General features: G+C 44.8%; 1 protein-coding gene across 1 annotated transcript; it reads left to right on the top strand.

The window, feature by feature from the left end:
* Positions 1 to 1222: 1222 nt before the first annotated feature.
* On the top strand, positions 1223 to 27482 carry pom121 (POM121 transmembrane nucleoporin). The gene is made up of 13 exons (XM_079804677.1): positions 1223 to 1812; positions 3231 to 3440; positions 5056 to 5220; positions 12718 to 12798; positions 12869 to 13043; positions 13120 to 13211; positions 18063 to 18142; positions 18276 to 18394; positions 19615 to 19714; positions 19791 to 20192; positions 21576 to 23018; positions 24036 to 24137; positions 26990 to 27482. Exons 1-13 carry the CDS (start codon positions 1259 to 1261, stop codon positions 27085 to 27087), a joined length of 3621 nt encoding a protein of 1206 aa, XP_079660803.1. The 5' UTR covers positions 1223 to 1258; the 3' UTR covers positions 27088 to 27482.
* Positions 27483 to 27643: the final 161 nt, after the last annotated feature.

Here is a 27643-nt window from a genome sequence, read left to right on the forward strand (position 1 = left end):
TGTGTGTGTGTGTGCAGTAGAGTAGTGTGTAGTGGGTGTGTGTGCAGTAGAGTAGTGTGTAGTGGGTGTGTGTGCAGTAGAGTAGTGTGTAGTGGGTGTTTGTGCAGTAGAGTAGTGTGTAGTGTGTGTGCAGTAGAGTAGTGTGTGTGTGTGTGTGTGTGTGTGTGTGTGTGTGTGTGTGTGTGTGTGTGTGTGTGTGTGTAGTGTGTGTGCGCAGTAGAGTAGTGTGTGTGTGTGTGTGTGTGTGTAGTGTGTGTGCGCAGTAGAGTAGTGTGTAGTGGGTGTTTGTGCAGTAGAGTAGTGTGTGTGCAGTAGAGTAGTGTGTAGTGTGTGTGCAGTAGAGTAGTGTGTAGTGTGTGTGTGTGTGTGTGTGTGTGTGCAGTAGAGTAGTGTGTAGTGTGTGTGTGTAGTGTGTGTGCGCAGTAGAGTAGTGTGTAGTGGGTGTTTGTGCAGTAGAGTAGTGTGTGTGTGTGTGTGTGTGTGTGTGTGTGTAGTGTGTGTGCGCAGTAGAGTAGTGTGTGTGTGTGTGTGTGTGTGTAGTGTGTGTGCGCAGTAGAGTAGTGTGTAGTGGGTGTTTGTGCAGTAGAGTAGTGTGTGTGTGTGTGTGTGTGTGTAGTGTGTGTGCGCAGTAAAGTAGTGTGTGTGTGTGTGTGTGTGTGTGTGTGTAGTGTGTGTGCGCAGTAGAGTAGTGTGTAGTGGGTGTTTGTGCAGTAGAGTAGTGTGTGTGCAGTAGAGTAGTGTGTAGTGTGTGTGCAGTAGAGTAGTGTGTAGTGTGTGTGTGTGTGTGTGTGTGCAGTAGAGTAGTGTGTAGTGTGTGTGTGTGTAGTGTGTGTGCGCAGTAGAGTAGTGTGTAGTGGGTGTTTGTGCAGTAGAGTAGTGTGTAGTGTGTGTGTGTGTGTGTGTGTGTGTGTGTGTGTGTGTGTGTGTGTGCAGTAGAGTAGTGTGCAGTAGAGTAGTGTGCAATGGGTGTTTGTGCAGTAGAGTAGTGTGCAGTAGAGTAGTGTGCAATGGGTGTTTGTGCAGTAGAGTAGTGTGTAGTATGTGTGTGTGTGTGTGTGTGTGTGTGTGTGTGTGTGTGTGTGCGCGCAGTAGAGTAGTGTGTAGTGAGTGTGTGTGTAGTGTGTGTTATATAAACAGAAAGACTGTAATCTGTAACAGATCTGATGTGCGCGCGTGCTCATGAACATCCACAGACGTAAACAACGCGCGCGGGCGCGGGGAATTATGGGATATCTTCCCTCGGCGGCGCGGTGCCGCCATGTCTCCTGAAGATAAACGGCGGCTAGTCGTTTTCTCCGCTGTGGTGTTCTCTTTATTCCTCCTTTTACTCGTTTTGAGCTACATACCGGCTTATTTGTACATACTTTTTATCTGTGTCGTGTCTTGTGTCGTTTATTTTCACAAAGCGGAGGAGCTGCAGCTCTTCGAGAGAATAGGCCTCAATCCTCGGCGTGGACTGAGCGTCCCGCCGGCCCTGCTGCGCTGGTTCCCGGGCAGGACTTTGAGTGGAGTCCCGGCCGCCGGCAGAAACAAGATACGCAAAAGTGATGCTAGAAATTCTTTTGCGTCACCCAGCGATAGACATTTTGCAGGCTCGTATTATAGAAGAGAGCACACGCTCAGTGAGTCGGTGTTCAGCCCGCGGGATATACTGATGGGAAGTTACCTCGCCAAGACCGAGGAAAGCCCCTCCGCTGCCCGGAGGCCCGCTGGAGGCCCGGGGGCGCTGGGACACCCCAGAGAGCAGCTCCGGGAGAGACTCGGCCGGCCGAACCATGCGGTGCACACCCCTAACAGAAGACTGTCATTCGGGTAAGGCTCGAGTCTACACCTGCTCTTTCTGTGTAAGATCAGAGGTTCTGCGGTTCTCACTGTGATAGCCCGCCTCAGCTCATGCCTGGACGGGGTTAGCTCGCAGTTTTCCCTCCATGATTTGAACCGGTGGGAGTTTCTGTGCTCCGGTCAGGCGCTGCTCCTCCTCCAGCGGTCAGGACTCACACACACACACACACACACACACACACACACACACACACACACACACACACACACACACACACACACACACACACACACACACACACACACACACACACACTGCACCTGACAGCTTTACAGACACACTTCCATCGCTACTTTCATCAAGACGGCTAATATTAGGGATTAGAAACGCAATGGATTCGGCATAGTGTGTATATGCAATATTACTTATTACTGAAGTCTTGCATTTTGAACATGTCATTTTGTGATCCTCTGAAGTATGTGTGTATGTGTAAACATGTATACACGTGTGTATATCAACATAAACACACACACGTTTACACATACACAAACGAATATATAAGTACACACACACACTCGTGTATATATAATGTGTCTGATGTATGTCATACACTGCTGTTCAAAAGTTTGATCTGTAAGATTTTTAATGTTTTTAGAACTCTATTCTGCTCTATTTATGATTAGTATCGTTGAGTCTGCTTTACACTGGAGTAATATTTCACAATTTCTTTCTAAAGTAATCCCTACGTTATAAAATGTCTCCACAAAGATGGCAATTTCCGAAATCCTCGTCCTTGTGGGGACATTTTTAGGTCCCCATGAGGAAAACATCTTATAAATCAGACTAAGTGATGTTTTTTGAAAATGTAAAAATGCAGAATGTCTCCTGTGATGGGTAGGGGCAGTGTGTGTGTGTGTGTGTGTGTGTGTGTGTGTGTGTGTGTGAGTGAGAGATGGGTAGGTTTAGGGGCAGTGTGTGTGTGTGTGTGTGTGTGTGTGTGTGTGTGTGTGTGTGTGTGTGATGGGTAGGTTTAGGGGCAGTGTAGAGGGATAGAATATACGGTATGTACGGTATAAAAACCATTACGCCTATGGAAAGTCCCCATAAAACATGAAAACCCAGCGAGTGTGTGTTCTGAGGCTGTCAGTCCATAACATTCTGCCATCATTAGTTACAACACAATGGAAATGTTTGCATGACTTTCTACAGATGAAGTGAAGTTAATAGTTAATAATGTTCAATAATTAAGTGAAGTGTAAGTCACATTAAAGCCACTTTATACGTCTTCACTGTCTGGAGTTATTTTAAAGCCCTTTAATATAAAGCATGTCTGGTGTTTAATCCGGATGGTGTGTGTTCTGCTCAGTTTTGCTACTGTATTGCTATAAAGGTGTTGTGATCTAGCCAGTGAGATGTTGAAGTAACGGGTGGTGTTGCTCCACCTCAGGGAGCCTGTGGGCGCAGCGAGCCGCTTCTCCATCACCCCGCAGAGACACTACCCGCTCCAGCAGATCGGGACGGCTCCCGTCGGAGTCATGCCGCCGGCGAAATGGGACGGGTTCCAGAAGAAGAACATCCTCAGCCCGCGCAACTCGCCTACGGTTCAGAGTCCGGTCACCGTGAAGATCGCCAGACCTGACCCGTCGCGGCCCTCGCTGTGAGTCCCTCACCCCACACACACACACACACACACACACACACAGCCCTGACCCTAACCAGACCTGACCCAGCGCGGCCCTCGCTGTGAGTCCCTCACCACACACACACACACACACACACACACACACACAGCCCTAACCAGACCTGACCCGGCGCGGCCCTCGCTGTGAGTCCCTCACCCCACACACACACACACACACACACACACACAGCCCTGACCCTAACCAGACCTGACCCGGAGCGGCCCTCGCTGTGAGTCCCTCACCACACACACACACACACACACACACACACACACACACACACACACACACACACACACACACACACACACACACACAGCCCTAACCCTAACCAGACCTGACCCGGCGCGGCCCTCGCTGTGAGTCCCTCACCACACACACACACACACACACACACACAGCCCTAACCAGACCTGACCCGGTGCGGCCCTCGCTGTGAGTCCCTCACCACACACACACACACACACACACACACACAGCCCTAACCAGACCTGACCCGGAGCGGCCCTCGCTGTGAGTCCCTCACCTCACACACACACACACACACACACACACACACACACAGCCCTAACCAGACCTGACCCGGAGCGGCCCTCGCTGTGAGTCCCTCACCCCACACACACACACACACACACACACACACACAGCCCTGACCCTAACCAGACCTGACCCGGCGCGGCCCTCGCTGTGAGTCCCTCACCACACACACACACACACACACACACACACACACACACACACACACACACACACACACACACACACACACAGCCCTAACCAGACCTGACCCGGTGCGGCCCTTGCTGTGAGTCCCTCACCACACACACACACACACAGCCCTAACCCTAACCAGACCTGACCCAGCGCGGCCCTCGCTGTGAGTCCCTCACCACACACACACACACACACACACACACACACAGCCCTAACCAGACCTGACCCGGCGCGGCCCTCGCTGTGAGTCCCTCACCCCACACACACACACACACACACACACACACACACAGCCCTGACCCTAACCAGACCTGACCCGGCGCGGCCCTCGCTGTGAGTCCCTCACCACACACACACACACACACACACACACACACACACACACACACACACACACACACACACACACAGCCCTAACCAGACCTGACCCGGTGCGGCCCTTGCTGTGAGTCCCTCACCACACACACACACACACACACACACACACACAGCCCTAACCAGACCTGACCCGGCGCGGCCCTCGCTGTGAGTCCCTCACCACACACACACACACACACACACACACACACACACACAGCCCTAACCAGACCTGACCCGGTGCGGCCCTTGCTGTGAGTCCCTCACCACACACACACACACACACACACACACACACAGCCCTAACCCTAACCAGACCTGACCCAGCGCGGCCCTCGCTGTGAGTCCCTCACCCCACACACACACACACACACACACACACACACACACACACATCCCTAACCCTAACCAGACCTGACCCAGCGCGGCCCTCGCTGTGAGTCCCTCACCACACACACACACACACACACAGCTTTAGAAGGAGTCTCGCTTTGCTAATCTGTGAACGCTACATTCCAGCTTTCATCACCTGAGCTGCCCTGGAGCCGCCACGGCCCCTGGGACTGTAGCCCGGACGGACCCCTGCTCCAGAGAGGCGGTTCTGAGCATTCTCCGGGAGAGCCGGAAGAGAGAGGTGGATGAGGAGGACAAGAGCGCTTCCTCCGGACAGAAGAGCAAGAGGAGGTGTGTGTGTGTGTGTGTGAGAGAGAGAGAGAGAGAGAGAACCTGATCCATCACATGATCTGACGGGTTTCCCACAGATTAGGAACCAATTTGTGCTGGCGGGGGCATGGGATTGGCACAAATATCGATTTTCATCTTTATTCCGTATCAATGCGTGTGTGTACTAGGGATGCCACAACTCTCAATATAATATTGAAGCGTTCGGTACGGCATTCACGGTTCAATACGCGCTTGTGAATTGCGGTTTCGCTACCTAAACGCCTGTCAAACATGTGATTACTGAGCTAAGTAGTCGTCTAACTGCGCTAATACTGTCAAATACACACAAGGTTAACATAAACACAGTTGGATATGTCTAAAGTGAAAGTAAAATCGCGTGTCTATTAGATGCACAGAGGTCTTTAATTGACAGCGGCGCAGCCTATAGTGAACACGCTGTCCTTAAAGGGACAGTTCACCTCTAAAATTGTCATTGTTTACTCACTCTAATATTGTTCCAAACCTGTATTCATTTCTCGATGACAGAATTTTCATTTTTGAAAGAACTATCCCTTTAATGTTAATAAAACAACAAAAGACAAAGAGAAAATACAGTACTAATTAATTAAACTAATACAGTAGCTTTAATAAGAATCAGTGTATATTTTATAGTGAAGTCTGTAGTGTTTTATTTTTACATTTATTCATTCAATTTCATACTTCAATGCTGCTGTACAGCTCTGAGCTGCCACTGTAAATCTATATATATATTTGTTTTATATTATACAATACACTTTTTTTTTTAAAGTAAAGTTTAAGTAAGGTTTTTCAATTCCTTTAAGTAAAATAAAGAAAGAGTATTGCAATAAAACAATAGTCTTTTTTCTCCTTAACCTCTTGCTGTTCCTGTCGCCTAAGAATAGAATAACAAAAAACCGAACCGAACCGAAAACCGTGGTTAAAAACCGAGGTGTGTGTTGAACCGTGGACTAACTGTAGTGTTGCATCCCTAATGTGTACATATAAGGAAAAATAAGTGTGTCTTTTAGCACTATTTTAAACTTTTCTTGGGTTAAATTATATCATTAATATTCACTTGTTTGCTTGTATACATATCATTAAAAATATTAGGATGTAAGTTATTAACTTTTTAAAAGTTAACATTTAAAGAAAGTGTTTGATCATGTCTAAATATTTATTCAAATGCAAAACCTAAAAAATAAGTAATCAGTTATGATCTGCAATACTTTTTTGAGCAACCAGATTAGATGCATGTATATTTATTAAAGAGCTATACAAACACCTATAGTGGGTAAACCATGGCTTTACAAATGACAATTATTATTTTTCCAGCCACAAAATGACTCTAATTTGCCACTTTGCATTGGAATTCTCTATTTTAACCTGCATTACTACACTAATTGTAATATAAATTAAAAAAAATATTTTAAGTGGCCATTAATAAACCATAATTATTGCACAAATATGTAGTGATTATTACTCAATTCACCGATGACGTCAGTGATTTTTAGATCACGTGTCACTTAAGGTGTGGTTATGAGTGTGTCAGATGACCCCTCCCCCTTTTTGATACGGGGCACCAGCTAAGAATACTATCTTAACAATATAAAGGCCTGTACACACCGGGACGAATAATCGCGCGCGCTTATCGCCAGCGTTTTTCATGCCGTTTTTCGGCGCGTCTTGAGTGTTCACACCCAAGCGATTTTCACTGGCGCTGCGCCGAGTGAACGTGCACATTCAGTAGATGCGCTCCCGGTACACAAGATGGTGCTGCGGCACTTTAAGCCTCTGACACTCGCTTGTCACACAGAAGGAGAAGAGAGACAGTATTTACGTGCTTGCCAAAACCATAGACATTGTGTATATGGACAAAACCATTCACACACTTTTTGCTAACTGGCTAGCAGCATTAGCAGTTCATCTTCTTCTTTGTCTACTTACCACTTCTTCGTCGTATCAGTGTGTGCTCGGCAAGAGCGTTTTGTGCTTGAGCGCCACCAAGTGGTGTTTTACTGTCACTTCAGCAGCTCCAGGCACATGAACAAAAGCGCTGATCTCATTGGTCAGACAGTTTTTTTACGCGCCGCGTCAAAATAAAAAAACGAACCCGAGGCGTTTTTTTTTTAAATGACGCTTTTACGCCTGCCGTTTTGCGCGTCGGTGTGAACACTCACATTGGCGCCCATTGTTTAGTCCCGAGGCGTTAAACGTCGGCGATAAACGCGTGCGAAAATCGTCCCGTGTGAACAGGCCTTAAGAACTCTCTCAAAGGAGCTGTTCAATAATTCAGAGTGAATGTAAATTAGAGGGAGTTGGTCAGCTGATTTATCTGAAGGATTTGTGAGTCTGGACAACTAGTAGAGTCTTTGATCATCAACACAATGAAGACATAGTGTAATTAAATGAATGAAGTTTATTAACAATAGATATGCAAGAGTAAATACTTCAATGATTAATAATGCTAGTAATTAATATACACTTCTAAAGGATAGTAAACTAATAACCAAAAATAAAAGTAATGAAGGAAACAACAAATTGATAAATGATGTGAACGCAGAATGGATAAATGCAATGCTGTTGAACAGAATGTAGCAATGGAAGAGAATTGTATGGGAATGCTTCTTATGGAAACCACCTAATGGTTCTAGCGAATGGTGATAAATAAATGCAGGCTGGCTGCGTCACTGAGGAGCCGTGTGGAACAGGCAATGTCTGCCGATGCAGAGGTCCTTGGTGGACCAGGCTGTGCTGCTGGAGTCGTCGAAAGGGTCAGATAAGATCTCTCAGTGAGAGAACCCTTCTTACAGCTAGAGTGCAGCCAAAAGCAATATAAAAGGTTTTGCTCGCAAAAGCTTAACCTCAACAGTCTTTAGGGCTGTAGCGATACACTAATCTCACGATACGATACGATACTCGATATTCAGCTCACGATACGATATATATCACGATATTCAGCCAACGATACGATTCGATATAATACGATACACTTACATCATTTTCTGAAAGATTTAAAGGGGACAGAGTGATTTTGGTGACATCTTGTGAGTGTTTAATTTACTTGGATTGAATTAACTGAACTGAAAACTAAAATCATCAATTACACAATATATGTCTCTGACTGGACAGAGAGTCTACAGCTTGCAAATGCTGGACAAAATGAATCAAAGATGTGTTCAGAAAATTAGTTCCATTTATTGAAACAGTGCAAACTGTAGCTTACAAGCCTTTGAAAAGTAAATAAAGTGCAGTATTGCAATTAACAATGGAGTTTTAAAAAATAGCAGCAAGTGGCCTGTTCTGAACAGTTTCTTTGACAGCTTTTTTAGCTTGACACTGACATTTGGTAGTATTTCCAGAGTATTTCACGTTTGTGTCACACAGCTTGCAAATCAACCGCGATGCTTTGTCTAAGTCAAGGGTCTCCAACCTTTTTTCATTTGAGAGCTACTTTTTAAAAAAGAAAGTCAAAGAGAGCTACTCATGTTATATAATACTTAAAACTCTTAAATAATGCATCATAATTCTCATATTAACAACTATCCAAACTGTTTTACACCTGAAAGAGTATAGTAGTAGTTCCAGTAGTCGGTGCAATACCACTATTTTTTTTAAATAAATGTTTATTATTTATGATGATAATCATAAGTAAATAATACATAAACATGTAAAGGCTGTATGCTGTTTAAAAGTAAACATTGTTTATAAATGAAAGATCAAGTGAAAAATAAGCAACCATTAATAATCATATAATTAGTATTATTTATTTCATAATTATTATAATTAGTAGAGACGTATTATTATTACATAGAGACGTAGCTAAATTTACTGTAGGCTACAATCTGTAGTCAATCTCTTCACGTTAAACCGAACTTTTATTTTGACGGGTTGCCGTGATTACCAGTGTGTGTGTTCATGATGATATGACAGTGGGTGCGCGTCTTATTCAGCTCCCTAGTTCAGTTAGGGCACTGATCAGGGATCAGCCCATTGACTTATGTCCTGATCAGTGCCCTGACTACTGAACCAGGAGCAGAATGAGACGCAGCCAGTTTTCTCAAATGAAACGGTAAATTCTCATGAAGTGAGGTTTGTGTTCGTGTCGGCAGAGACTAGCTACAAGAGCGAGTGTGCGCGCGGCGCTCGTCATCCACACAGACGCAAAACATGCAGGAGTAATATTTAAATAGTATTTTGCAGTTTATTATTTACAGACACTAGTATATATTCAGCTTCAGTCCGGAGCCCTGCGCTTAAATGAACACGGAAGCGGCTGAACGCAGCTGCTATGGTGAGCTAATTTTAGAACAGACCCGCGGGCGACTCCTGTGGTCCTTGCGGGCGACTCATGTTGTTGACCCCTGTTGAGTCTAAGTCGTCGCTTTCCTTCTTCTTTTTAAACCCAAAGTGCTCCCACACATCTGCTTTTAAGCATGAAGGCGCTGGATTTATATTCACCGCCATTTATTTGAATCTCCTCGCTCTGACTCCGTAAACAAGAAGAGGTAGACGTCGGCGTAAAGTTAGTTGTACGGGTAACTTGCTCTACAGCGGTACTAGCGGCTGGCTGACCAAATCGCTCTTCCTGCAACGCAAATGGGGATAAACACGGGGATTTGAATGGGATGTATGTATCGATACTCGCGGCTTAAAAATCGATACTTTCTTGGGAGAAAAAATATCGATTTATATCGCAGAATCGATAAAATTGCCCAGCCCTAACAGTCTTGTAGTCTCTTTCCTCGTCAGGTCAGAAACTCAGGACGTGATGTGTCTGTTAGTGTCTCCTTCCCCGTCGGGTTAGAAACGCAGAACAAGGGTGTGTCTACCCGGGGGACATATTTATCCCTTTCCGATGAGGAGGAGATTGAAATCCGGCGCCTTTCCAATCCTGGAGTGTGATTGGCTACTGATGTCCGAAGTAGCCCCGATGTTTCCCACCCTAGTGTGGAACTCATTTGCATAGCATAAAGTGGCATGTCAAGACAATGTCTTTAATGTTTTACCCATGCATTATTTCTTTACCAAACCTCTTTTAAAATATAAAAGGCATCATATGGAACAGATAGAGACCAAACATGATAAGAAACGGTTAAGTCATCGTCCACACATTTGTTTGTCTGTTAATGGATCTGTCCCTCGGACTGTTGTGTTTACAGTCAATGTCCATTAACATAAACAGTGTTTGGTGTGAAGATGAAGTGGATGAGTTGCAGTTTATAGCCTCCAAACATGTGTATGAATGGATTTAGATAGATCTCTGTGGCCTCTCTTTTGCTGCTGCATCCAGGAGGTCCTGAAGGAATTTTTATGGCAGCTCTTGCCTAAACCTTAGGAATGGGTTTGGTGGTTAAAGTCAACTTTTAGACCAATGAGAGTCCTCTCCTTGGTGGTGGTGGGTGCAGAAGGTCCTCCTTCCTGCCCAGTAAGAGGTGTCTGGCAGTTGTCTTGGCATCTTATCTGATGTTGCTGAACATTTGTTTATGTTCATTCACCAAGGGTCCAATCACAGTGTGGCACATCTTCCACCACACCGGTAGATAGAGAGGGGCCTTGCCATAAACTGGTCTCTGGAATGCCATCCTACCTGATGTTCACCACAAATAGTAGGCCTATTTAGTACCAAAAGATATCCCCAAAATATTGATGAAATATATTATTAAACTAAAATATAGAACTTTATTTAATTGAACAATAGTTAAGGTGTATGGTCACATTTGATCACCAATGAGTATGAGTGTGACCAGTGAGAAAGGAATACCTGAGGGCGAAATACAAGAAAAACATTAACATTAATGTTAATCTCCATAATAACATGATTTGGTAAATATGGCTGGCGTAATAAAGAAATAGCTGCTAACACCTGTACAGTAAAGCGGTGGTGTATCGCTTTAGCCACTCTGGGGTGGAGCTGGTGAAGCATGTGACCGCGCTGGGAGATGAGAGCATGTCCAACTCTGTTCTTCAACGCCTCTGGCTTTAACTGTTCAGCCACATTAGCGCCAAAATGATTGTTTGAATTTCGTATTTAATTTGAAAAGCTTTCATATCAAAAGCAGGTTTGGCGTGAGATTTAAAAAGGTTAATGAATAACGACGTGCAATATGTGGCGGCCGGTGTGGATTCTGTGGCGCACCGACACTATTTAGTCTATTTTTTACTCAATTCAAAAGCATAAATGGCGTTTTGTCGCTGTGGCGTGAGATCGCTCTGCCTCCGCTCTAGAGAACCGGCAGCACTGAGCAAACATGAACGCTTCTTCTCTTCCGCATTAATACCAGTTACAGCGCAAAATAAACATGAAGGAGCTTCTGAAAGTGTGTTAAAGATACAGAATAACTTACTGAAATCTGGATCATATCACATAGAATAGCTCAAGTGTTTCAACCGCAGAAAGACGTCAGTAAAACGGCTTGTAAATGTCATGTAACATCATTACCTCAGAAAAACCATATCCAGTGTCCATAAACTCGTTAGTCAGCTAGAAAAATTAACTCTAGAGACGAGCATTTTGCTAATTATATGCACCATTACATAGAATATTCATTGTCATGTTTAATGTTCTTCAATATTTAATGCATGTATGAATAAATCTGGCACGTTTTTATGCAGCCACCATTTAAATGTTTATATTTCAAAAATCTAATTGAGTAGAATTATGATTATATATATATATATATATAACACATACACATATACACATACATACATACATATAACATAATTTAGTGTCATTTAAGTGTTTGTATACAAATCTGTTAATTTGTACCTTCACTATTAGTAGGCTAATGTAGTATCAACTGACTCCCATAGTTTACATTAGTTCAGAAATTAGTTTTCCTTGAGAACATTTTCCATGTATTGTACCTGATACATATCCAAAATAATCAATATTGAATTGAATCGAAAGCCTGTGAATCGAAATCAAATCGAATTGTGAAATTGGTGTCAATACCCAGCTCTGCGAATTAGTCTGTGTGGGAAACACTGATCTTATTCTTTCAGTCTGTTCGTTTATAGCTTTCCATTAAAGGGTTAGTTCAGCCAAACCCGTCAGTCCTTCGTTCATCTTCACACACACACACACACGGAGATGTTTCATCTTCACACACACACACACACGGAGATGTTTCATCTTCACACACACACACACACACACGGAGATGTTTCTGATGACCCCAGAGCCTCTGACCCCTCCACAGTCAGCAGTGATGAACACTCTCAAGGGCCAGACAGGAAGTAAAGACATGGTTACAATAGCCCATGTGACTCCAGCGGTTCAGCCTTAATGTGATGAAGAGATGAGAATACTTTAGAGCACACACACACACACACACACACACACACACACACAATGACTGTGGAGGGGTCAGAGAGCTCTGGGGTCATCAGAAATATCTCCATGTGATGAACGAAGGTCTGCCATGTTTGGCTGAACTGGCCCTTTAAGAGCGAGGTTGTGTTTGCGATCTGATGGAGTATGATTGTCTCCCTCAGGCGCCATGACAGCAGTGAGAGTTCTCAGTCAGCGTTTGAGCCTCTGCTGGCCAACGGATCTCTGTCTCAGCTGGTGCCCAAGTAAGTGCCCGTCCTCTGGTCCACTTCCCCCCCGATGAACAGAGGCTCATCCCTATCCTCTCCTCCGCAGGCCTGGCAGTCTGAAGAGAGGGATGAACTCCTCTCTCACTGAAGAGTCCATCATGAAGCGCTCCCGCACCTCCTCCATCAGCTCCACCAGTGGAGCTCTGGTTCCCAGTGGCGTTCCCGGGTCGGTCCGGAACCCCATCCGCAGCTCCTACAGCTCCTCTCAGGGCTGCCCGCAGGTATGGGCAGGAGCTGCTGTTGGCATGAGAAGTGATCAGATTGAGTGAGTTTATTGATTGTTGATTGTATTTCCAGAGAAGAGCAGCGTCCAGTCTCAGCCTGTCTCCGTTCACCAGCCCAGGAGGATCTCGCTGTCAGACTCCGGAGAGGGCGGCCAAGAAAGCCAGGTGTGCTCTGAGCTAGGGTTAGACCGATATATCGGCCGATGTTTACGATTTTAACGTGTATCGGCTGATATAAGGCTGCTGCGTTCACCGATATTTTCCCCTGCATTATTTGCAGTCAGGCGTCCACAGGGCAGCTCTCACCGTCTTCAAACTCTCTCCCTCGCGCATATTAATCTAAATCAGCTGAGAATTGACACGATGGTAAAAGGTGGAAAGACTGAAGCTTCACGTGGAGCATTGGGAGATTTTCTCCTGAATTACAGCTGGTGTTGCTCTACAAGAGATTCAGTGAAGTGCACCTACACTCTAAACAATGCTGGGTTAAAAATAACCCAAGTTGGGTTGAAAATGGACTAACTCATCAATTGGGTTGTTTTAAGCAAACATTTAACCCAACCGCAGGGTTAGTCCATATTCAACCCAACTTGGGTTATTTTTAACCCAGCATTGTTTAGAGTGTAGCCATTAAATGACTAGATTGTAAATAGTTTTAAATGAAGTCTAGTACAGTCAGTGTGCACTTTATTATGCTGCTCGCTTGTTGAAACTGTGTGCAATAGTGTCATTATTTTATTTATGCTTGAAGGTGAACTATGTAGGATTTTTGCAGTAAAATATCCAGAAACCACTAGTCCAGTGTTATATATTTTGTTCAGTTGAGTACTTAGAATATCCCAAATGTTTCCAACTATTTGTAAATCGTGAGAAATTGCTATTTTAACTGAGGAACCGGGACGTGTGAGCTATGCGTGTGAGGGCGTGGCCTGTCGATTGCGTCATATCTGCGTCTCCCTCGGTTTCCGGTTTTATTCAGTGAAACACTTTACTCTCACTGCAGTGTGAACAAGTGTCATAGCAGCCGCCGAGCCAACGTCATAACTTCCTTTTCAACACACTCAGAAATATCTAATACGATAAACAGTTGCGTTACCTCATACTCATGATTGGAAAAGAGGAAGTGGCGCCGGCAACCGTGTCATAATAAAAGTCCCGCCGGCGACTATGCCATAATAACAGTCCCGCTCTTCAATCGCTCCTGCGGCCTTGCTCAGCTCCACAACACTCGGTCCTGCTCTGCTTCACTACAGTAATGTTAATAATCGCATCCATGAACATGATTTCTGCCCGAGTCCTATCCTGACTGTTTCCCACCGGCTGTGAGCTGAAGACCACATGTCCCGAGATTCTGCGCTCAAACGTGGCGTCATCAAACTACGCCTTTGTTTTGAACAGGCGACCTCTAGTGGATGGAAAAGTTACATAGTGTAGCTTTAAATATTTATTTTCAGAATTTATTTTCACCACTGAACTCTTTTTTTTCTTGTTCTACCTCAACTGTTTTTACTATTTGTTAAATATAGTTTTCTTAGTTCAATAAATGTTCCTTTTTTAAATTGTAAATTTTAAATTGTTATCCAGTCCTTCCAGAAAAATGCGGCTTTTTTTGTGATTGTTGCGGGCAAAAATCCTTGATTATGCGGCACGTTTTCTTAAAAAATGCGATGAAAAATGCGGGATATTTATGCAATTTTATGCGATAAAATTGCGGGAACTTGCAAAAACTGCGGTTTGATGAGAGAGAGAAAAAAAGCACTACATCACAGAAAGTGCTGGAATATTTAAGTTCTCATCTTGATTTATTGAAGACCTTAATAATGGCTCAAATTTACAAAACATTTAGTCAATCAAGTTCTGTAGCTTTACAAAAGGAATATGCTACAACTTCTGAAAAAATTTATAAATAACTTCCTGTTTTACAGATGTCGCTATACAAAACAGACATTTGAGTGCTTCCAATGCACAAAGTGCAATCTCTTAAAGGGTTAATTCACCTAAAAATGAAAATTCTGTCATTAATGACTTCCCTTTATGTTGTTGGACACAAATTAAGATATTTTGGTTGAATTCCGATGGCTCAGAAAGGCCTCCATTGGCACAATGTACACTCTCAAGACCCATAAAAGGTAGCCTACTAAAGACGCTGTTACAAAGTCCATCTCACTACAGTGGTTCTACAATAACTTTATGAAGCGACGATAATAGTATTGTGTGTAAAAAAACTAAATAACGACTTATATAGTGATGACTGATTTCAAAACACAGCATCATGATGCTATGAATCATCGAGTCGATTCATGATTCGGATCGCGTTTCAAACTGCTGAAATACGTGACTTTGGCGATCCAACCCGCTGAATCGACTCATTGATTCATAACGCTTCAAACCGCTGAATCGACTCATTGATTCATAACGCTTCAAACCGCTGAATCGACTCATTGATTCATAACGCTTCAAACCGCTGAATCGACTCATTGATTCATAACGCTTCAAACCGCTGAATCGACTCATTGATTCATAACGCTTCAAAGCTTCATGATGCTGTGTTTTGAAATCAGTCAGCACACAGGGAAACTGCTTTGCTCTTTTGCTGTTATTTTTGTTGGCCAATGGGAGTTTGTGCTTCATCATGGTTTCACCGGTATCTATGGTTTCTCCACGGGGTTTGAAGCTTTTCGATGACGTTCGCGTCGGGTTATCACGTCACTTCAAAACGTTCCCATGGCAATAGGCGGAAATGGTGGCTCTTGTGTGAAGTAAACGAAAATTTTTCAACTTTCTGCTAATATATATGACTTTTTTTGCAACGAAAATGCGGGGATTATGAAATCATGATAGCCCCGCATATTTTGCACGCGGAAATAGGCAATTTATGCTGCGAAAGTGCGGCGTATTTGAAAAAATGCGGCCCCCGCATGAATATGCGGACTTTGGCTGATTATGCGTTAAATCACGCGATCGCATAATCACGTTTTTCTGGAGGGACTGGTTATCATCATGATCATTGTGTCATTTTTATGATGTAAATTAAGGGAGCAAAAGCAATATCGGCTCCAAATATCGGCTCAAGAAAATCGGCAGCCCGTATCGTCATCGGCTAAGGCTGAGGGAAAAAAATCGGTATCGGCACTAAAAAATCCACATCGGTCGACCCTACTCTGAAGACCTGTCCCCAGCGGGCGATGGACGCCTGGTGGCTAAACACAGGGCGGCACTGAGTGTGCACACCACTAGCAAAACACAGGGCGGAAAAGCTTCAATTAAAGGGATAGTTCACCCAAAAACGAAAATGTGATGTTTTTCTGCTTACCCCTAAGGCATCCAAGATGTAGGTGTGTTTGTTTCTTCAGTAGAACACAGATGAAGATTTTAACTCAACCGTTGCTGTGTGTCACTCATATAATGCTTCTCAATGGAGCATAACATATTTGAACTCGGGCGTCAGACGCGAATTCGCTTCAAATGCGTGAATACACAAAAGCACCACTCGCGTGTATCGCGCAAGACACTCAATTCGCATCCCATTGACCTATCGTAAGCCCCTCCCCTCGAACGCAGATGAGCCAATGGCAGTTGAGTATCAGTTGCGCTGGGACCGGAACTCGGACATCTTTAGGCTTCAGCGCCATAGAGAAACACTGGAAAATCCGAAGCTGTCATCGGTTTGATGGTGTTTATGCTACAGAAATGCTCAAATGTCGTGCCTGAGGAACTGCAACACTGACTCCAGCGATCCTGAGAGGAGTTTCTGTTCGTCAAACTCTCCTTAAGTTACGATTAAAGTCCCTGCTAACATACAAACCGAAATAACGAACTGTTCTCACGTCATGTGACACTGTAGGTCAAAAACACGAAGGTCTACATTTCAGTGCCTCTCCATATTAAACTGGTTATATGTAAATTAATTTAATTTTAGATATGTTTAAGGTGTACATTATCTGTCCTACTAAGGAGGACTCTTATTTTGATGGGTATTATAGTCTACGGGTAACGAAAGGAAGAGCTCACACGCAGTTTATCGGAGTTGTTTTGCAGATACAAAGTTTACCAGTTATTAACTGCACACTCGAAAAGGCATAAGCTCTGTGTGTATGTGTTTACTGTTAGTTGTTTGAGTGTTTTTGTGTAATTTGCTGTGTATGTTAATGGTAATGCAACGGAGAGAGTTTGTGAATGAGACGTCAATGCGCACTTCTTTTGCTTTGTTTGTTCAGCTCTTGCGATGATTTTTTGGAGTGAAGAAGGACATAATAAACTTGATAAACCATCAGTAAAGTTTGGCCATCATTCGGACGGGATATACGCACATTCTGTGTCCAAACACATCTTGGGATAAGGTTTTCACACTGACAGCTGTCATTGTAAGATATAGCAACTCCGTTTGTTTGTCTGAGTTAGCAACAGTAACTAAGGGGGCCGGGGCTTACCGATTCGTGTAATTTGCGCCGCAGGACCTCCAGACGCGCGTCAACGAGCCTTTCCATTGCCTTAACATTGAAATCACTCGCGCCAGACGCTCTTCACATTTGGTGTGAACGCAGCATTAAAGCATTCGTAGCCTTCAGTGAATTAACTTCAGTTAACCCTTTCTTCACTGACACAGACCAAAATGAATAGACTATCAGCCAGAGCTCAGCTTTAGGAGGGGACTGAGAGAAAATAAAGAGGGATGGAAATGAGAGAGTGATGAAATGAGGAGAGAGTAGGTATGACAAGATGACGGTTTGTTTTGAAAGCTATTTATTATTATTTTTAGCCTTCAAACATCGTAAAATATACAAATATAGATCAGAAAAATAAAAATGTTCTTGGTGGACATGTTTTAAAACTTAAGGCAGTATATTCAAAAGTTGTTGCTGTTTCTGGAAACCTGTTTGCTTTGACCTCATATCTGGGGTTAATGCATTGATGCTGTTAATGTGTTGCAGCCTGGAATATTTATATATAGGCCTACTGAATATTAAAATTGCTATGACTGGTCTGATGACTGTTCTAACCCCGGCTGTGCTGCAGGGAGGAAGATGCCACGTCACCCAGTTCCACATCCTGTGTGAAGATGGACAAGATGGCCGCTGATCCTGCGCCTGCCACAGGTGAGGACGCGTGTTAGCCGTTTTAACTCTCTCTAACTCACTATAGTACGGCATTTTGTGGTATAATTAACATTTCGAGATTTAACAATTATCACAAACGCTACAGAAATGTAAATGTGAGTGTTTGTTCCAGCTAAACTTACTCCCAAATCTGAGGCGGCGGTTTCTGCGTCGGCGGCGGACTCTGGAGGAGGGAAACGCAAGCGCAGGATTCAGCTGGTTCCCGCCCACAGAGGAGAACACATCTCATTGGTCAGTAGCAAACACACTTTCACAAGTCCCTAAAGGCCAGGTCAAGGGTCAAGTCAAACATTCTCTCAGCTGGAATTATCAGAGTTTTCTACTTCAAAAAGTATTATTTACATTTTTGTTCACAATAAAAAAAGCTAATACTTTCAAACTCTAGAATATTATACCATCTGAAATGCAGGGATGTCCCCACAAAACGTGTTTTGAGCTGTTTGAGTTGCTGTAGTTCTCATGGGTAATGTAGTGTCCCAGTGTGTGATGAGAGATAATAACACACGACTCAAACCCATCTGGAAACGAGTCAGAGGGGCGTAAAGGGTCCGTCCAGTCCATATGAGGGAACGACTGATTGATTGTCAAACTAAATGACACACACATTATCACACACACCAGGTGAGATTTGGCTATATTGTGACTGTGACCTTAGGGATGTCACGATAACAACAATCTATTAGTCTGTACTCGATACCACAGTAAAGAAATGAATATTAGTACATAAACTTTTTCTTAGATAAAGAAATCGTGTATTTGTGTTTTATAACGTAACTTGTTGCAATAGTCCGTAATAAATCAAGAATGAATGAACAAAATAGAATAAAGATAGAAATTAAACAATGCTGTTTTTGTTTTCAGGTGTCTAGCAGAAATTGAATAATCAAGTATAAAATAACTCTGAATAGTCATAACTGTATAAGTTAAATTTCGACTAATCCTTATTAATGCTGTTTGATTATCATTAATATAGACAGCCAATAGTAGAGGAGCAGGATTAAAGGCTGCCATCATGGCCAATGGACGGAGACGATGCGCTGTTAACATTCACAACCAATGCCAATATTCACCAAGACGGGTGTTTTGACACAACTGTGTGTGTTATGTGTATGCTAATAATCCACCAAAACCTGACACCCCGTGTGTGTATAGTAGCGCTGGCTTAGCTGCAGCACATGATGATGGGGAACGGGTGAATTTAAAAATGAATAGTAAAATGCGGTCATGTGGGTTAGTAAAGACGGAACGCGATCAGAAATGCCGTCTCGTGTGTGTGTGTGTGTGTGTGTGTGTGTGTGTGTGTGTGTGTGTGTGTGTGTGTCTATGAATGCCGTACCAAAAGGACTTGTTTTTCACGACTCCGTCTTCGAGTCAAATCAGACTCGAGTTTCGATCTCTGGTAGCAAAGCAGCTTTAGATGCACATTCATCCCTGTGTCCCTGTGTCTGCAGCCGCCTCCTCCTGAGCTGGGATACACGATCACAGTGAAAGATCTGGATATGGAGAAGAAAGCCGCTCTCAGCCAGATTCAGAAAGTGCTGGAGGAACCTGGTACGTTCTCTTCCCTCTTGTTTGAAGCGGCTGTGATGATGCACATGGAGTAACTGCAGCTCTTTCTCTTCTCCAGAGCCAGAGAGCCTTCCTCCAGCGGGTGAAGCCGCGCCCGCTCTAGTGCCCGCTCCAGTGCCCGCTCTAACCCTGTTCTCCAAGCCAGCTCTGACCTCCTCATTCGGCACGGCTGCTGTGAGCGCAGCGCCCTCTCTCTCCTCTCTCTCCTCACCTCAGCCTGAGACCACACCAGCCACTACTACAACTCCTGCCCCTACCATTGACCTCACAGTCACCGCTCCCAGTACGGCCAGCACCGCCCCGCTGACCTCTGCCCCCCTGACCCTGACCTCTGCCCCCGCCATCACCACCCCAGCGGCCCCAGCCTCAAGCATTTCAAACCCTCTGCTGGAGTCCCTGAAGAACATGAAGAATAACCCTCTTCTCAATGCTGCCGCCATGATGGCCACGACCTCTGCAGGTTAGGGTTACTCTGATCATTTAGAAATCACTCCATCTGATTCGCTGATCAATAAACATATCTTATTATAAATGTGGAAAACCGCATTTACCTAAAATAATCTGTTGCAGGGCTCGACATTAAGCCTGTTCACATGCAAATCTGTCATTCACTGAAATGACAAAATTGTGTGATTAATGACTGAGCCTCATGTGGTTGGACACCCGTCAGACCTCCGTTCATCTTCAGACACAAATGAAGATATTTTAGTGTAAATCTGATGCTCTGAAAGGCCTCCATTGGCTCAACTTTACACTCTCAAGACCCTTAAAAGACACTAAAGACTAAAGTTACAAAGTCCATCTCACTACAGCGGCTCTACAATAACTTTATGAAGACGAGAATAGTTTCTGTGCGCAAAAGAACCCTAAATAACGACTTATATAGTGATGACGATTTCAAAACACGGCCTCATGAAGCTTCGAAGCGTTATGAATCAGTGAGTCGATTCATGATTCGGATCGCGTGTCAAACCGCTGAAATTTGGCGACTCAAACTGCTGATTCGACTCACTGATTCATAACGCTCTGAACTGCTGAATCGACTCACTGATTCATAACGCTCTGAACTGCTGAATCGACTCAATGATTCATAACGCTCTGAACTGCTGAATCGACTCAATGATTCATAACGCTCTGAACTGCTGAATCGACTCACTGATTCATAACGCTCTGAACCGCTGAATCGACTCACTGATTCATAACGCTTCAAAGCTTCATGATGCCGTGTTTTGAAATCGTCATCACTATATAAGTCGTTATTTAGGGTTTTTTTGCGCACAGAAACTATTCTGGTCTTCATAAAGTTATTGTAGTGCCGCTGTAGTGAGATGGACTTTGTAACTTTAGTCTTTAGTGTCTTTTAAGGGTCTTGAAAGTGTAAAGTTGAGCCAATGGAGGCCTTTCAGAGCATCAGATTTACACTAAAATATCTTCATTTGTGTCTGAAGATGAACGGAGGTCTGACGGGTGTCCAACCACATGAGGCTCAGTCATTAATCACACAATTTACAGTTTTGGCTGAACTAACCCTTTAACCTTGTTAACGTCAGTTTGTTTTTATATTATTGTCCACTATCGATCGCCACTTACACTAACTGATGCAGAATCATTATTGCACTTTGGTGATTCCCTAGTTATTTTTTGGACGTTTTACTCAGGATACTTGTCCTTCGGGCAAGTAAAATTATTTTTCACTTGCCCCTTCAAAAAATCCACTTCTCCCGGACAAGCGTTAATGTCGAGCCCTGTGTTGTAACATTATAAGTGTTTTCTGTCACCTGATGTGTGTACTTTAACATTAACGTGTGTGTGTGTGTGTGTGTGTGTGTGTGTCCATACGCAGCTCCAGCCGTGTCTGTGTCCAGTCTTTCTACACCTGCTGTTTCCACAAACATGAGCAGTGGATTTGTCAAATCGGAGTCAGGCCTTGCCGCTCTGCAGACGCCCTTCTCCGCCCCTTCCTCCATCCTGACCCCTGCCTCTCAGCCCGCCGTCTCCATGCCCTCTGCCTTCGCTCAGATCCTGGCACAGCCTCTCCAGCCCTGCTCCAGCACACCGTCCCTGGGTGGAGGAGGCAGCCTGTTCAGTCTGATCAAACCTGTGGCCACACCTGCGTCTGAGCCTCCTCGAGCCACCGCTGCTCCGCCCACAGCTGCTCCACCCACAGCCCCGGTGGTGTCAGTCAACAGCATTAGCCACCCCCTGTCCTCGGGCTTCAAGCCCATCTTCGGGGCAGCGAGCACCACCTCTGCGTCCACAGCCGAGGTCAAACCCACCCAGCCCACCTTCAAGCCGCTGTTTGGCGGTGCCACAGGAACTGGCATTGGGTCGTTCGGGCAGACGGCCACACCCACGACCTCTGCCCCCGCGGCTCCGGCCTCACAGAACACTGGGATGAACACTGGGATGAACACTGGGATGAACACTGGGATGCTATTCGGTGGGCGAGCAGTGCCCAGTTCCCAGCCGGCGATGGTGCCCGCTGCTCCTGCCACACAGACTCCCTCCCAGTCTCTGTTTGGAAGCTGGGCCGCGCCCACCACATCCGCTCCCGCCACAAACGCCACCTTCCAGTTTGGAGCCGCACCGACCACAACAGCCGCCCCTGCGCTAAACACCAGCACCGCTAGTTCTGCTAGCACCTCTGCTTTCCAGTTCGCCGGAGCCAAACCTGCGGCCGCCCAGCCGGCTCCGAGCTCGTTCTCGTTTGGCCAGAACTCCACATCTGCCCCGTTTGGGGGGTTCGGCAGTGCCACCGCGGCCTCAGCGGCATCCACCACGCAAACCACTTTCGGGAGCTCCACCTTCACCCCATCATCATCATCATCATCATCCGCCTTCCCAGGATCCTCCCAGCAGGGCCCGGCGGCCCCAAAGCCCTTCACCTTCGGGTCCGGTGGGGGCAGTAGCGGTGCCGGCCCGTTTGCGTTCGGAGCCGCCGCCTCCAGCACCGCAGCGCCTGCGTTCGGGACCAACAGCCAGCCTGCGTTCGGCGGGGCGTCGTCCGGCTTCTCCTTCGGGAACACCACCACCCCGTCTGCGGCTCCTGTGTTCGGGGCCTCCACACAGACTGCGGCTCCGGCCCCGGCTCCGGCTCCTTCCTTCAGCTTCGGGGCCGCTCCGGCCACTCAGAACGCTGCTCCGAGCTCTGCGGCTCCGCCCGCCTCTGGGGGCTTTAACTTCGGGGCCTCGCTCTCGGCCTCAGGGTTCGGAACGCCTGCGCCCGCCGCTCAGGCCCCGGGCTTCCCCTTTGGGGCCAACAGCGCTGATAACAAGCCGGCTTTTGGTGAGTGCTTTCTGCTTTTACATTGGCAAAGGTCAGGAGGTCGTATGCTCCCTCATGATGCAATTATAATGGGAGTTTGGCAATATTGTGATTAAACTTTACCTCGTACATTAGGGCTGTCATTTTTGAGAAAAATCTAATTTGAGCGGATATCAAATATCAAGCAATGTATTCGAATATCTACGAGCGCCCCTCCCCCCGACAAAACTACAACACCGTAACAGAGTCAATCACAAATGTATTAACAGTCTGACAGTCATAAACAGGACTCTGGAAAAACAAATTGTTAACTTAATTTTTGAAACAGCAAGTTATCAACTTAATCGATATGACATATGGCATAGCCAATCGCAACATAATGCTACATGGGAAAAAACAGTATCAGAACAGGCACAAACAAGCCCAATTGCTACTCAAAACTAGCCCAAAACAAGCCCAATCGCGTTTCAGGGGCTTCTCTGGTAAAAATCACATTTGGGGGTGAAATATGTGGGGGTTTTTGCCATGGTTGCCCACAAAAATTTGCATTCCCGGGGCTAAATATCACATAATTGGGGTCGCTTCAACTTGCAGACATGAAAAACAGCCCGCGGCAACAGTGCTGAAGTAGCCCAATTTTGCGGGAAAACTACGGACTTGGCAACACTGGACAGGCTATTATTGGCTTGATTTGGTCATGGGCCTACGCTACAGTACGTTTAAAGCGCCCTCTATTAGATGAGATGGCAAACAATAAAATAAAAAACAAACGGTCTAATCATAGACTGTAAAAAATGCGCTACATGGCACTTTAAAACCGGATAGTTTATTTAGAGTTTGATTACGGATATTTCACGTCATGTTCGAATGCATATTTGAATATCGAATAAAAAGTGACAGCCCTAATGTACATGCAATACTTCGATCACACTAATGTGATTAAGCTCAGACTGGCATTAAACGGGCATGTAGACACATTAACCGTGTGTGGTCATGTGATGTGGCTGATCTCCTGGTTTGTGTTGTGTGTTGTGTCAGGAACATCGACCCCTGCTTTCGGTCAGACGCCCGCAGGAATGCAGATGCCCTTCGGCAGTCCTGGAGCCGCGGGCTTTGGAGCTATGGCCGCCTCCCCGTTTGGTAAGCTTGGCGCTCGCATTACAGCCCTGCATTTCTGCCCGACGGGCCCCGACACTTTTACGCCCCTAGGGCCGGCTTCAGGCCAATTTTCCCGTCATACCTCAAACGCAGGCCGGGCTTCGGGCCTTTAGGCTTCTCCTTCATTTTATATTTTAGACATTCATTAATTAAAAGAAACAATGAGATGTGCTGGTGGACACAACATGAGAACTGTCAAGACTAGCTCACACATGTTTAGAGGACGGCATATGCAACACACATCACTGCAAATGAGGAAAGCAAGCCAACACACAAACGGCCTCAAGTGAAGCTGAAAATAAGCGGAGTCTGAGATGCTCAAAAACACAAGCATCTTCATTAAACTCATGAGACTAAAGGCTCTTCAGTGCTCAGGTCACTCGTTCTCATGATGCCGTCTCTGATGTAATGAGCTGATCAATCTAATGCTCATATCTGTTGCTTACGTTGACATGAACTGTGTTAAATGTGCATATAGTGCGGGAATTGAAGATCAGATTATATTCATTTCACGGAGAGGTGTAAGGCAAGACAACCTGCATGTTTTTTTTAATTTTTATTAGGTTAGATTGTGTAGCCGTTTCGTTGCGATCTGCCTGCCTCATCTTGCCAAAAATGCCTTTTGACTGTGATGGTGGTGATAGAGGCTAAACGTTTAAACCAGGCTTTAAGAGTTTATATGGATTTTATAAGCAAGACAAGTCAAGTGTTGATTTGAGAGGCTAAAGCGTCGGGTTAACTCACTGTCGGCCGCTTGGGCATCACTTTAAAGAACAAAAACTTCAACAAACAAAAAAATGCTTCAAACATTTTTTCTAAATTAACTTAATAAAGAAACAAAACAAAATATAACTACTTTGACATTAAAAACAAAACTGAACTATTTTAATGGCTGCAACTAATGTGTAATGGGAGGATAAAAAAAACCACGGGCTCCAGTCGGACTCGGGCTGGGCCAGGGCCTAGTTTCTCGTGTGTGTGTGTGTGTGTGTAGCAGGGCTTAAAAACGGAAAAAAATATCAATGGGTTCACTCCGAGCAGAATATATATTATAGCGTTTCCGTTTTTGCGTTCCTCAATAAACATTACTGTTCCGAAAACGGTTTGATTTGAAAAAATACCGGTTAATAACATTATTTTAATTTAGCCTATACTTTAAACAAATATGTATAAATAGACTTATTTTCACTCAATAATAATAATATAACGCATGGTAATTAAACTTGAATATTTATTTCATAACATTTTTAAAACCAGAAACACATGCATTAATTACAGCATAAACAGCGGGACAAATATTGAGCTGTTTTAATGGAGCTGAAAGTGGCTCTTATGCCGAATTCTTTTCAGAAGAGGGAGAACATTCTCTGGACATCACTTTTTTTTCAACACGACTTGTTTTAAAAATTGCATGAATAAAGAATAAATAAACTGGATAACCATTGCTCTTTTAATGCACCGTCAACTGGTAATCTGCATCCCATAATCAAACTCAGTCAGCTAATAAAGCTTGATCATTTAATGCAATATAACACCATTTAACACGAAGCATCAGCCGTCTATATAGAAAACATTGAGCTGTATTGGCCATCTGAAAGACTAGAGGACAAATGTTTGATAGATGCTATAGCCTACTTGGACAGGCTTAAACAGAATCCATAAACTAGCCTAAATCAGACTATTTGAGCTTAAAGGCTGTTCTGCTTATTTAAACATATGAAGAGAATCTCCTCCAATAGCTGCGCTTTCAGTGATGAGCTCAGCGGGAGAGAAATGTGCTTGAGGCGTGTAAATGCGCTCACACTGACGGTAGATTCACAGATGACATTTCACTCAGGCTTGATCCGTCACATCACATGCTGGACTTCTCTATTCCTGATTGGCCACTGCCAGATTAACATATTAAAGGTCCCGTTTTTCGTGTTTTTTTTGAAGCTTTGATTGTGTTTACAGTGTGCAATATAACATGTGTTCATGTTTCATGTGTAAAAAAACACAGTATTTTTCACACAATTGACTGATCTGTATTCCGCTGTTTTCACTGTCCTCAAAACGGCTTGAGGATTTCCTCGTTCTATGAAGTCCCTCCTTCAGAAATACGTAACGAGTTCTGATTGGGCCAGCGGTTCCCGTGTTGTGATTGGACAGCAGCTTAGCTCATGTTGCCCGGAAAGGTCCCGCCTCTGACCATAACGAGGAGATGAACGTGCTCAAACTACAGCCCCTGAAGGCCAAACACAGGTGATTTGACTCCGGGATGAAAATAACAGCGTCTGAACGACATGGCGACAAACGCAACCGAACCGAACGCAACACTTCCTCTTCTCCACGAGGGAGCAACAAGACCACGCCCCCTTTTTCACGTATTCTTGTGGGCGGAGTTTAGTCGACAAACTGTTCTACTGACGTCATTAAAGCAGGAAGTACAGGATGGGCTTTGAAAGGGAACTTCTGTTGAATAAAATATCTCGCTTGGCATTGAACTTTGAGCTTTATAATTTTACAGGTATTATTTATGCTCTAACAGCAACATTACACACTAACTAAAGTTTGAACAATGGAATCACGAAGAACAGGACCTTTAAAGAGAACGATAGAATAACCTTATTAACCGGTTAATGGCCATTTCAAATTAACATTTCTGTTCAGAGCGATTCAAATTGATTTTGATTTCATTTCCGTTTTTTGTTCCTCTTAAAATTTCGTTCGTTTCCGGTTTTCGTTTTCGTTCCTTGAACCGGTTCAGAGCGCTGGTGTGAGGCGCTTCGGATGGCCATGGCTCTGAAACTGCTGTATAAATGCAGTCCATTTACCTTGTTTTTTTGATGTTTTAGGAGCTGCTTCACCGGCGTCCTTCTCTATCGGGACGGGGTCCAAGTCGTCGGGGGCTCGTCGATTGCAGGCCCGCCGGCAGCACCCGAGGAAGAAGTAGCAGGGCCGGCCCCTCATCACGGCCCCTGGTTCCTCTGGACCTGCTGTCCTCAACCCTCTGGACCGCCAGGGCTGGTCCGGCTCGGCTCTGGAGAACGGGCGGCCCGTCTCTGCTGCGGGCGCGCCCCCCCGCGCTCTAATGCTGGCCACGGGTGGCGAACGGGAGCCATTTTACTTGAACGAAAGAGACTTTCACATCTGGACTCTCACATGAATGAACTGAGCTTCAGTCCAGGCCCGGTGAAAGAAACACAATCTTATTTTTGACTTTATTTTAGATCCAGTGGGCGGCCCTTCCTCATCATGCTTCGCAGAATCTCACCGTTAGAAACGTCAATATTTTACCTGTTCCATTTTCTTTTTTGAGTGAGCCTCATAATAAACCATTTAATTTGACAGATTTTTCTGCGCGTTCCTTTAAGAGCAGCCGCGTTTCCACAGATCTCGCTGTTTCCTGTCTGAAACCAAAGCTGATGTTCTTCAGTGATGCTCCTCTCCGTCACGCCATTGGCCGTTTTACTACCTCTCCGTTTAGTGTCCTGTTCATACTGTTACAC

Source organism: Gobio gobio (assembly GCF_949357685.1).
Source record: "Gobio gobio genome assembly, chromosome: 22".
Taxonomy (NCBI): Eukaryota; Metazoa; Chordata; class Actinopteri; order Cypriniformes; family Gobionidae; genus Gobio; species Gobio gobio.